Raw genomic sequence first — 12,980 nt, forward strand, 5'->3', positions numbered from 1 at the left:
AGCAGAACTACCACATGATCCAGCAATCCCATTTCTGAGCATTATCTGGAGAAAAACGAAAATACTAATTAGAAAAGGCATGTGCACCCCATGTTCATTGCAGCGTTATTCACACGAGGCAAGATATGGAAACAACCAAAGTGCCCACTGATGTGTGAATGGATAAAGATACACTATATAGTCGATGGAATACTATTCAGCCATAAAGAAGAATGAAATCTTTCCAATTCCAACAAGATGGATGGAACTTGAGGGCATTATGCTAAATTAAGTAAGACAGAGAAAGACAAATACTGTACGATCTCACTTATATGTGTAATCGAAAAAGCAAAACAAATGAACAAACAAAACTATAGATGCAGAGAACAGACTGATAGTTGCCAAAGAGGAAGGGGGTAGGAGTAGATGTAAAGGGAGAAGGGGATCAAAGATACAAACTCCCAGTCATAAACTAATTAAGTCATGGGGATTAATGGACAGCATGAGACTATAAATCAACAATATTGTGTTGCATACTATGTAAATCTATATGATCACCAGGGTAAACTAGACTTATTGTGGTGGCCAGTTTGCAGTGTATACAAATACTGAATCATTACTTTGTACACTTGAAACTAATATAATGTTACATGTCAATTACACCTTAATAAAAAAAATTATCAAATTTGCTTACACAAATACCACTACCACACTTTTAAATTACCATAATCTGTCCTGAATCTGCTATCTGTCATCCCTTAATGGCTGCTAACTTCACAAAGACTGAGGTGTCTTATCTGTCTGGATCTTTTAAAAACAGCAGATGCAGTATTCTACATGTAAGAAAGGCACTTACTGAACACTTAAATGAATAGACCTCAACTGCAGATTTTCTGTGATCATATAAGGGCTATTGACAGAAGCACATCATCAGATTTAGCTGCTGAACTTAAATATAAATCACTCTGGCAGGAGAAAGGCAATGCAATCAAATAAGTTTACAATATCATTTTTTAAATGTCCCAAATAAAAATTATGTTTTCCAAAAATGTTTGTAAGTATAGTAATCTACACATAAGTAGTCCAAATCCAGAAAATGTGAGTTGTTTTATTATAATGCTAAGGGTTCTGTCCATTAAAAATTTTACTTGTTATCCATAAACTAACAAAAACTAAGAATCTATATATTCTTTACAATTAAACAGTGCAGGTTTGTTATACTTTTAAATAAAAATCAATTTGTAAGTATGTAACTATCTCAATAAACCGTAATTTTACATCTAATACACTAAACATGGTAATTTACATTTCTAACTTACAAACTGACATCAGTGGGAAATGCTAAGAATGTAGGACAGACTCTTAACATTTGAGGAACTGATATTCAAGCCTTCAGTTACCCTCAAGTGAATGTAATGGTCCATAACAAAGACAGCAGATGTTGCAGCTGCCCGTACAGGAGGTGAGCTGCTTGCTCCAGAGTTAGGATGACTGGTCATTTCACGCTTGCTCCCCTTCCAGGTATCACTGTGTTAGCAGTTAACGCTTATGAAAAATGCTATGGAAGTTCTCTCTGTTTGTAGGTAAAAGAGAAATCAATCTCTATTCCTGGTGATGAATGTAAATGACTCTAAGAAAGTACCAGTTCTTGGCCACAAAATCAGAGTTTTAGAGACCCTGAGAAGTAATAAAACATCTAAGTTGGCACTGCTCCACTCCATGGTGGGAATGAGGTTGCCATGCATGCCATGATAAAACAGGATAAGAAATTCATGGGAAAAAAAAAGAAAGAAATTCATGATTCTATTTCAACAAGTGCTCTAGCTAGTATTTATATTATGTGGAGCTCTGTAAAGGATTTAAGACCTAAACACACACCAAGTATTGCTTGAGTTTTCAATTCATTAATTGCACTTCATGAAAGAAACCATGAGCAAGGTGTAAATCCAGATCCGGCCTTTATTTCCCAGCTGTGCCTCAGGGATTTCGTGCCTCGATTTCCCATACCTTGAAATAATGCCTAACTTGGAGCATTATCATAAGGGTGCAATCTGAAATCAGGTAATGGTACAGAGCTTTTTTTTTTTAACTAATCTTTTTAAAAACACATCATCTGGGTTTTATTAAACGTAGTTGCTTCACCAGCATCACTCTAAAACCAAAACCAGGCAAAGACGCCACAAAAAATGAAAACTGCAGACCAATATCCCTGATGAACACAGACGCAAAAATACTAAAAAAAAATATTAGCAAACCGAATTCAAAAACAGATCAAAAAGATCATACATCATGATCCAGTGGTATTTATTCCAGGGATGCAAGGATGGTACAATATTCCATGAACATCATCCACCACATCAGCAAAAAGAAGGACAAAAATCACATGATCATTTCCATAGATGCTGAAAAAGCATTAGACAAAATTCAACATCTACTCATGATAAAAACTGTCAACAAAATGGGTATAGAGGGCAAATACCTCAACATAATAAAAGGTCATATACGACAAACCCACAACCAACATCACACTTAACAGTGAAAAGCTGAAAGCTTTTCCTCTAAGATCGGGAACAAGACAAGGATTCCCACTCTCCTCACTTTTACTCAACATAGTACTGGAGGTCCTAGTCACAGCAATCAGACAACACAAAGAAATAAAAGGCATCCAGATTGGCAAGGAAGAAGTTAAACTGTCCCTGTCTGCAAGTGACATGATATTATACATAAAAAACCCTAAAGAATCCACTCCAAAACTACTAGAGCTAAGCTAATATCTGAATTCAGCAAAGTTGCAGGATACAAAATTCATACACAGAAATCTGTTGCATTTCTATATACTAACGATGAACTAGCAGACAGAGAAATCAGGAAAACAATGCTATTTACAATTGCATCAAAAGTAGTAAAATGCCTAGGAATAAACCTAACCAAGGAAGTGAAAGACCTATACCCTGAAAACTACAAGACACTCTTGACAGAAATCAAAGACATCAATAAGTGGAAATATACCCCATGCTCATGGGTAGGAAGAATATTGTCAAAATGGCCATCCTGCCTAAAGCCATTACAGACTCAATGCAATCCCTATCAAAGTACCAATAGCATTCTTCAATGAACTAGAACAAATAGTTATAAAATTCATATGGAAGCACAAAAGACCCTGAATAGCCAAAACAATCCTTAGAAGGAAGAATAAAGCAGGGAGGATTATGCTCCCCAACTTCAAGCTCTACTACAAAGCCACAGTAATCAAGACAATTTGGTGCTGGCACCAGAGCAGAGCCATAGACCAATGGAATAGAACAGAGAGCCCAGATATAAACCCAAGCATATATGGTCAATTAATATATGATAAAGTAGCCATGGACATACAATGGAGAAATGACAGCCTCTTCAACAACTGGTATTAGCAAAACTGGACAGCTATTATGTAAGAGAATGAAACTGGATTACTATCTAACCCCATACACAAAAGTAAACTTAAAATGGATCAAAGACCTGAATGTAAGTCATGAAACCATAAGACTCTTAGAAGAAAACATAGGCAAAACTCTCTTGAATGTAAACATGAGCAATTTTTTCATGAACGTATCTTCTTGGGCAAGGGAAACAAAAGCAAAAATGAACAAGTGGGACTACATCAAACGAAAAGCTCCTGTACAGCAAAGTACACCATCAGTAGAACAAAAAGGCATCCTGCAATATGGGGGAATATATTCATAAATGACGTATCTGATAAGGGGTTAACATCCAAAATATATAAAGAGCTCACATGCCTCAACACCCAAAAAGCAAACAATCCTGCTTAAAAAATGGGCGGAGGATCTGAACAGACACTTCTCCAAAGAGAAATTCAGATGGCCAACAGGCACATGAAAAGATGCTCCACATCACTAATCATCAGAAAAATGCAAATTAAAACCACACTGAGATATCACCTCACACCAGTTAGGATGGCCAACATCCAAAAAACAAGCAAAAACAAATGCTGATGAGGATGTGGAGAAAGGAAAACCCTCTTACACTGTTGGTGGAATGTAAATTAGTTCAACCATTGTGGAAAGCAATATGGAGGTTCCTCAAAAAACTCAAAATAGAAATACCATTTGACCCAGGAATTCTACTCCTAGGAATTTACTAGAAGAAAACAAGATCCCAGATTCAAAAAGACACATGCAGACCCTATGTTTATGGCAGCACTATTTACAATAGCCAAGACATGTAAGCAACCTAAGTGTCCATCAGTAGATGAATGGATAAAGAAGATGTGGTTCATATACACAATGGAATATTATTCAGCCATAAGAAGAAAACAAATCCTACCATTTGCAACAACATGGATGGAGCTGGAGGGTATTATGCTCAGTGAAATAAGCCAGGCAGAGAAAGACAAGTACCAAATGATTTCCCTCATCTGTGGAGGATAACAACAAAGCAGAAACTGAAGGACCAAAACAGCAGCAGACTCACAGAACCCAGGAATGGACTAACAGTTACCAAAGGGAAAGGGACTGGGGAGGATGGGTGGGAAGGGAGGGAGAAGGGGATTAAGGGGCATTATGACTGACACACATAATGTAGGGGGGGGCACAGGGAAGGCAGTATAGCACAGAGAAGACAAGTAGTGACTCTACAGCATCTTACTGTGCTGATGGACAGTGACTGTTATGGGGTATGTGGTGGGGACCTGATAATAGGGGGGGATCTAGTAACCAGTGTTACTCATGTGAAACCTGAGCATAACATTGTAAATCGATACCTCCATAAAAAAAAAAACGAAACAATCTCCCTTATCTCCAAAGGCTAAAAACAAAACAAAAATGTAGATGCTTTAATATATGGCAGATACTGAAACTTTTACTGTAGTGGTGCTGAATTCCAAAGGAGTCCGATACAGCAGACAATCCACTGGAGTCTCTTTCTCTTCCCTGAGAAACACACGTCTCGTCTCTGAAGCTATTGTTTCAGCACAGATGTCCTCCTCACTCTACCCTAGCGTTTTAAAGGGATTGACTGCCCTGTTTCTCTCTGTAAGCAAGTCCCACACCTAAGCACTGGCAGAGCAACCAGGGAACGGAAAACTGGAAGACGGGACCCAAACTGGACAGGGAAACAACAGAAAGGAGATGAAGCTGACAGCTCAGACAGGACGAGTGCTGCCCTTCCCCTTCTCAAGAGGCACCACCGCCTCCCTGGCTGGCCTCAGTTACAGTGATTTGTGAGACATGTTCAATACAACAGGAAGCCCCACACTCAGTCTGACATAGAAAGGCAAGTATACTTTTAGAGATTAAAAGATCAACAAGTATCTCCAGGTAGAGGACAGCTTAGAATGAAAGACATGTAGGCAGGAAGCTGTTATATTGGTTTAACTCATCTACTTTAAATTAAAAGGTGTGGCCAGCAGGGGTGGAAAGCAAAGACAATTTCCAAGAGTGACCCTCATTCTTACTCCCAGTTAGGCTTTCTGCAAATGAGGGTCAAAGAGGCAACCCTCTCCACAAGTGAACAACCTAGTTCACTTCAGAAACTATTACTTGCTGTGCCTCCCTGCCCATAATTCCCTTCTTATACGGCTATTTTAATTTAAGCCTTTACTAGAAGTTGGGAATTCCCTGGATCATCTCTGGAAGATGATAAAGATGCATGGACAGAGTATGGGCTGTGGGGACAATCTATCCTTTATGGACTTACCTTTCATTCTCTCACAGGGCCTCAGTTTTCTCACTTACATGGTTATTAACTTTCTCCTGATAAGGGGTTTAATCAGGTGCAAATTAAAAAAATTTTTTGAACCAAATCAAAGGATGTATTAGAAATAGGTGTGTGTTTTTTAACTATCTACTAAAACACTATCATAACTTCAACATAACTTATATTGACTGTGGGGTGGGTAAGTTTATATTTTGACTAATACCAGTAACAAGAGCAACTTTTTACTGAAGAGTAACTGTGTAGCTGGCATGTTTCCTTTAATACTAACAATGACCTGTGAAATATCCCCATTTTATAGGTGAATAAATTAAGTCTCAAAAAGACTGGGGAAATTGCCTAAGTCACACAGCTAATAAGCAGCAAATCCGTAATTCAAACCCAGAACTATCTGACCCAAAGAACTCATCTCCCAACTACCCTGTATTTCCCTGACAGATGGCGACAAACAGCAGCAATCTGCAGAAGGAAGATAATCTTAAACAGGGGTAATCCCAGTTCCTGCAAGCACTAAATTGTACTTAACAACACAATACTCAAATTGGTCTTTATTTGCCAAATATGGGTCATATGTTCGTGCCAAGGTTTTCCTTTTATTTCTGTTAGATCTAAGTTTAAAACTGGACCTGAGAATGCTCTCTTACCTGCGTTGCCATCTCCACTCTCCATAGATGGTTTACTTGTTTCTGACGGATTGTTCATTCTTGAGTCTACAATAAATCAGAAGTGAATACGGTTTTTAAAAAATTGGAGATGTGATTAGGGAGGCAAAAGTGTGGCAAAGAAAAGGGTTAACATTGACTAACGTTCTGCAGTTCAAGGAGAGTGTCAGCACTCAAATATAGGAAATTGCAATAAAAGTTTATCTGAAATAAATTCAGGAATCCTTAACCCTGAAATGAGTCACAGAAAAATTATCTTTGTAAAGAATTTTAAGATTCTTTCAAGAACAGTAACAAATCTAATCAAACAAAAATATTAAGAAAGAGCCTTATATGTAGAAGGAGTAAATGCTTCTTAATATGAAGCACAGAATTATAGAACAAAGCTGGTAGGGAAGTACCTCACAAAGTAAAATATGTTATTTCCAAATAAAGTTTCTTTTTCCGTAAGTAAAGATATTCATTAATTATAACCAAAACAATCCATTGGTAATCTTAATAGACTGTACAGTAACTCAACCTAGCAGAATAAAAAGAAAGTATGTCAAAGAAAAATATCTCCATATTTAGTCCCCTCCCCAAAACCAAATGTGTCAAAGTGAGAATACGTTGAATTCACACCTCACTCAGAAACCAGTACAAGTAGTTGTACCACAAGACATTACAGATATATTTAATAGTTTTGAAACTGAATCACAACTACAACAACTTAATAATTATATCACACTGATACCCCAAATGAACCTGCTGACATGTGTTTCTTTTTTTTATGGTTATCTGTTTAATGGAGAGGTTTTCATAATAAAAAGTTTCCATCAAGCATTAGATATTAGGTATCCCAGAAGATATGCAAGAGAAAAGAACAAGCCTGCTTCTTTCCTACCTCTTTGAAAGGTAAAACCTAAATATACACTTAATCGTATTCTACTTCTATTATAAACTGAAACTTAGCACATTTATAATCAACCATGTTTACTACCAATCAAGTTCTGCCTTTTCCACCAGGTTAGGACCACTTCTCTATAATTATTAATAGAGATAAATACTTAAATTATTTTTAATTTTAATTTTTTGACTGAAGGGCACATTTTGTCATCTGCTTAAACATCTAACTAGGAAATCAAAACAATCATTATTAAGTCCCAACCAAATTATGCAGTCACATTATCCAAATGCACTAAGAGGTGAGAGGGCCTCCCATAAATTTTATTTCCAACCCGGAAGTTGGGTTATGGCTTTTCTAATATAGTTTTGAAACAGATGCTTGTCTTATGGGCTTAGGCAGTTCTACAATATTCATACATCTGTGGTTATAACTGAGGGTGGTTTTACAACTTCCTTTCCTTTACTGTCCAGAAAAATTTAAATACCACCTGAAAGCATACTAAGATTTGAAAGGAACAGGTGTACAACTAAGGAAAAATCAGCTTTCTGAATGACTTAACCAAAATCTTATGAAAGTTCACAAACTTCTCAACAAATGCAATAGAATATACCATTAAGTATGCATGCTGCTCAACGCTTCCTTCATAACATGCTTTCAAAGCAGTGGGAAAAATGATAACCAGTTAGCATTCATAAAAAGGGTAACAATTTTTCCACATACCACAAAGAAGTGGGCATAATTCTTAACAAGTCATCAGCCTGACCTTGCCCAATTCACACCCTAATTTCCACATCTATAAATTAAAGACTGTATCACATATATTCTATGTAAATCTAAGCATTTTCTATGAATTGTCAGGGGTGTCAAAGACATTTAACAGAATTAAACATACACAAATAAATATCCTGATTAACCAGAAATATGGGAAGACTTTATATGTTAGTAAACTGAAAATAATAGAGATATAATTTCTAATTCTAAAATATAATGCTAAAAATTTTGCAGGAGATTATTTTCTTTCCTTTCTTGAGTTCCCAATTTAGCAGATGTAAAAGAGTAAATAAAGTAAGTTCTATTTTGATGTCAGGTTTTTTCCTCTCTGGGCACATTCACCTGACTGTATGTGAGTTTAACACACAGTCTACAAGTTGCTCTTGGATTGAATTCTTGACATGAGTTCATTTTCATTTTTTAAAATCATTCACCCTTTTCAAAGTGGTCTGTATCATGTTGTGCAAATATTACTGCCACCTTGGGTTTAGGCCATTCCTTCTGCCTAAGAAGTCAAACATTTTCAAAATATCATTTTATCCTTGGCAACTGTAACAGTGATGCGGGCAGCCTCAATATTTCAAGCAGGAAAAATGACATACAGGGAAAAAAATTACTTGGAAAGGTTTTAAACCGAAGATATGAAAGTCCTGGAGTTCGTATCATCTGACTCTCTAGTTGACCAAATTAACCTAAAGAGGCTTCAACAATTTTGCTTATACACAGACAAAACCAAACACAACATGTGGCCACTATGAGCCATAGTATGTCTAAAAACCAAAGAACCTCAATCTATTTTAAATCTTAGTCACCAAAGACAACTTACATATTCAAGCCACATGTCTCCCTCCCCAAGTCTTGTCTATAGGGAAAACTCTTAAGAATACGCTTCCCAGTACTTAAAGTTGTTCTCTGAGGAACAGAAGTTGATTTTTAAAAACAAAAAAAGGCTGTCATCAACCAAAATTTGAAGAGTTAATAGTTCCTAAAATCTGGAAACTGATCAACAGTCCCGTTGCAGTAACTACTGAAATTACCCTCTGCGTCAGTATCTGTGGGAACAATTCTGCCCTAGGGCCCTACCTGTTTCACTAAGCACTTTTGGCTTTTATATAAGACATTCACATTAGGTATGCAAAACACTTTTATTAATATGTACATATTATTTAGGTACACTTTATACCTTGTTTCAGATTTACAGTGTTTTAGAACTACATGAAATGCTCTCAATAGAAATTTTCAAAAAGCAAAAATGTCCTCCAAGTTGAATTCAAAATCCACACTATTTACTGAAAATATCCTCTGAACCAGAAGCTAGTGGTAGGGAGGGACCTACTGCAAATTCAAGTAGGCTCCAGCTTTGCACATGCTTCCCTCCTTCCCAGCTCCATCCACCTCTTCCGCCTCCCCAGAGTTGGTTGCACAGGAGATTAAGCACTTCTGCACAGTCAACCCCACACCCGCTATTTCCATATTAAAGTTTGTAAGAAAGAACTGTGCGGGTACCCACCTAAAATATAGTCACTGCAGTCCAGCATTGCTGTGAAATCTTCTAGAGGTTCAGACAATCCAAAGCAAGGAAGAAACAGGTAGCACTCCGGGGTAGGGGAAAGAAGGTACTACTATTTCTAACAGATCTACGCTATGTTCTTAAGAGAACCAGGGTGGGAGGTGGAAAGAGGATTAGGGGGAGAAGGAAAATACAACTTCAGTTACACCATAGCAATCTTCAACTGAATAAGGAAACTTCGGTTGCTCAGAGGAGTTTTAGTCTCTCCTACCAGAGAGGACTGACATTGTCAAGGCAACTGAAGCATGAAAAGTTCCCCTTTTTGTAATAAAATAGAAACAAAGATTGCAGCTGGCAGTTTCCATAATGAAGCTTAATCAGTATGCGAGTGATTAGGGCCTTATGCAAATCTCTCCTCGTTAGCACAGCAGCCAGCACTTTGAAGTCCACGAACAATTCACTAACAGAATACACTGAAAGCACTCCCTGCATAATTTAAATCACTACATAAATATTTATCAGTACATTTGCATATTAATTGGCAGTGCATGAAGGGAAAAATTATCTCCCGAGTGCCAGCATAATAATTAGGAGGATAAAAGTGAGATTTCTTCCAATGGCCCGGCTTCTCGGACCCAACTTGAGATAGCACCGGGGGAGAAGGGAGGGACAGGAGACAGAGTTCTGTTAAAATGCCACTGAAATGACATGTACAAATTAGAAACAACTCTACAGACTTAAGCACCTTTAATCTTTTTCCTGCTGGCAACAATGACTTCAGTAATAAGAGGATTTGCAAAAAGCTTTCTACACAATCCAAATAATCCCAAGGAAACAATTAGCAAGGTAGAGGCAGAACACAGACTGTCAAGATGGTGCTAGCCTACTGATAGGGAATTTTCCAAGTATTAACATACACTGTCAGGGGAAAGTCCTACGTTAAAACCAGGCAACAGTATAAATCCGGAAGCAGTGCAGAATCTGGAAAATTATCTTCAAGAGGATGGAAATTCATTATCCACAAATCTTTTTATACTACCAAATTAACAGACTAGATTATTAGCTGGATGCCACCTATTGCGCAGTATCCTTTCCCCAGCATCCATTAAAAGCAGATAGCTTGTTACTTACAGTATCGATCACTGAAAACTGGGTCATGTGAACTGTAGAATTACAGTCAACCCTTGAACAATATGGGGGTGGGAGCACTGGTACCCCACACTGTCGAAAGTCCGAGGTTTTAACTTCCCCAATAAACTTCTGATTTCCCCAAAATTTCACTAATAGCTGTTGACTGGAAGGCCTTAGTGATAATGTAAAGTCGATTAACACATATTTCTTATGCTATAGGTATCAGATACTGTATTCTTACAATAAAGTGAGCTAGGGAAAAGACGTTTTTACAAATTGTCACAAATCTCCAAAATATCTCCCAATGTATTTACTGAAAAAAATCTGGGTATAAGTGAATCTGTACAGCTCAAACCCATGCTGTTCAAGGGTCAACTATGCTTAGTACTTTCATATAAATTTCACTTAACGGATATGAACATATTTACAATCTTACTAAAGAATATACTGACTTAATTTAAAGCAAATTTACCAGACAAAATATCTACCAAGAACTTTTCAGGGATTACAGTACAACATTCCACCAAACCACCATAGACAATTCCGGAGAGGACACAAAAACCCCGCGCGGCAGGCACCACTGCCTCCTCCTGAGCACAAGGAAGCCGCGGGCAGAGTGCTAAGGCAGTGCGCCAGGGAGACCCCGGCACCTCGGAGTCGGGAGTCAGAACCAGGCTTTGCGGTCACCAAAACCTGAGCTCTTGGCCATTACACGCAACGGACAAGTCACACCCTGAGGGAATCGGTGGGGCTCGGGGCCGGAATGAGCAGCGGATCATGATGGTTTGTTCGTTGTGGCAAGAAGATGAGCACCGGGCGACAAGGGTACCGAGCCTGAGGGCGAGTGTGTGCAGCGGACAGGACACGCAGAGAAGCGCTCTGGGCTCGAGGCCAGCGCTCAAGGGCACTGTGCAGTTAACAGCTGCTTTTATTCAGAACTATCTTCAGTAAGGCCAAGTATCTGATTTTTTAAGATATGTACTTTTTCCCAACATTAAGGCTGAAATTAAACTCAGTTTGCATGTGAGGAAATGAAGACAAGGTGTCTACAAGGGACCTTCACAAAGATTTCCTTGCAAGTCAATAACTTACCTAGAAACAGAACCAAAAACCTTTACCTTTTAGATCAATACTCTATTTATATTGTTAGCTTTTCTGTTTTACAGAATTAAAAAATCCTCATGAGGAGAGGGTCTGGGGGAGAAATTCAACACCACCATTTGGGGCCTGTGAGACTTTAAGTTCCTTCCCTTGCTGAGCCTGAATTTTCTCATCTGTAGAGTGGTAAGTAACGTGTTTTTCCCCAGGCTGCCATGAGGATAAATGCGCTGGTGCTTCTCAGACTGGTCACAGCCTGGAGCATGCGGCAGCTGTGCAGGGCAGACACCGGACACACGGCAAACAGGACATTGCTTTCCAGAGCACCAGTTTTATTCAATATGATTCACAACACTTTGTATTAAAACAATCAAGACTACATTATAGAACAAAATGCAAAATTCAAGTGAGTTTTTAAGGTACAATGTATTATTGGACTTAATGAGTTCTGCCGGGTGGGAAAACAGAGAAGCAATGATAAATGTCACTAGAATATAATAGATGCCAATGAATGTTTCTTCCCTCTCTTCTGCCTTCATCAACTTTTTTTGTTGTTGTTATCATTAATCTACAATTACATGCAGAACATTACGTTTACTACTGCCTTCATAAACTTTTACATTTACTGCCTGCACTTTTTATAGACTCTCTCTGCACCTTGCCATCGGCCTTTCTGCACTGGGTACAGCGACACCTCTAAACCACCCTTCCTATTCGGTCTTTCATGCACTGCTAAGGATGACCTGGAGTGGCGGGCAGAGGATCGCTGCCAGCCGAGTGCAGGCTGGAAGGTGTCTTGCAGGGGCAGAGCCCTGGCAGCACGTGGACCTCCCCCTCAGACCAAGAGAGCCCAGTCGGGGCCTGTCCCTCACCGGCTCGCCCAGGCTGCCTCCCACAGCTGGCCCCCTCCCTGCACTGTACTGCAACCTCACCCCCCTCACTCCAGAAGAGGGAGGAGGCAAAAGGAGGCGGCCTGGGGCTCATCCAGGCAGCTGACTTCATTCAAAGGGAAGAGCAAGGAAACCACCTTCCTGCCACTCTTGATCTGGGCACTGAGTGCATTCTAGAAGGTAGGTTTAAGTACTAGGTTGTCAAGGCCTCTACAGACAGACTGAGGGAGAAATGGCCACCACCTCTCCCATGCACACCTCCAACATGGCACAGTTAGGTCTGAAAGAAGGGGACAGATAGGTAACTTTCCCCACAAAGCTCAGATGTTCATTTCATTTGG

The 12,980-nt window shown here is 38.9% G+C and overlaps 1 protein-coding gene across 7 annotated transcripts in view; it reads right to left on the reverse strand.

The window, feature by feature from the left end:
- Nucleotides 1–12,980, reverse strand: part of POU2F1 (POU class 2 homeobox 1) — a 179,401-nt gene that overhangs the window by 78,421 nt on the left and 88,000 nt on the right. For 5 of the 7 annotated variants that reach the window (XM_057495146.1, XM_057495143.1, XM_057495141.1 and 2 more), the window contains one exon: nt 6,336–6,401. The exons of 1 other annotated variant lie outside the window; for it this stretch is intronic. In XM_057495146.1, coding sequence (XP_057351129.1) covers nt 6,336–6,401 — 66 coding nt within the window. Of the gene's footprint in view, nt 1–6,335; nt 6,402–9,520; nt 11,123–12,980 lie in introns of those variants that run through there. One more of the 7 variants, XM_036896959.2, reaches the window with a different exon arrangement.

The sequence above is a fragment of the Manis pentadactyla genome, chromosome 19 (genome assembly GCF_030020395.1).
Source record: "Manis pentadactyla isolate mManPen7 chromosome 19, mManPen7.hap1, whole genome shotgun sequence".
NCBI classification, from domain to species: domain Eukaryota; kingdom Metazoa; phylum Chordata; class Mammalia; order Pholidota; family Manidae; genus Manis; species Manis pentadactyla.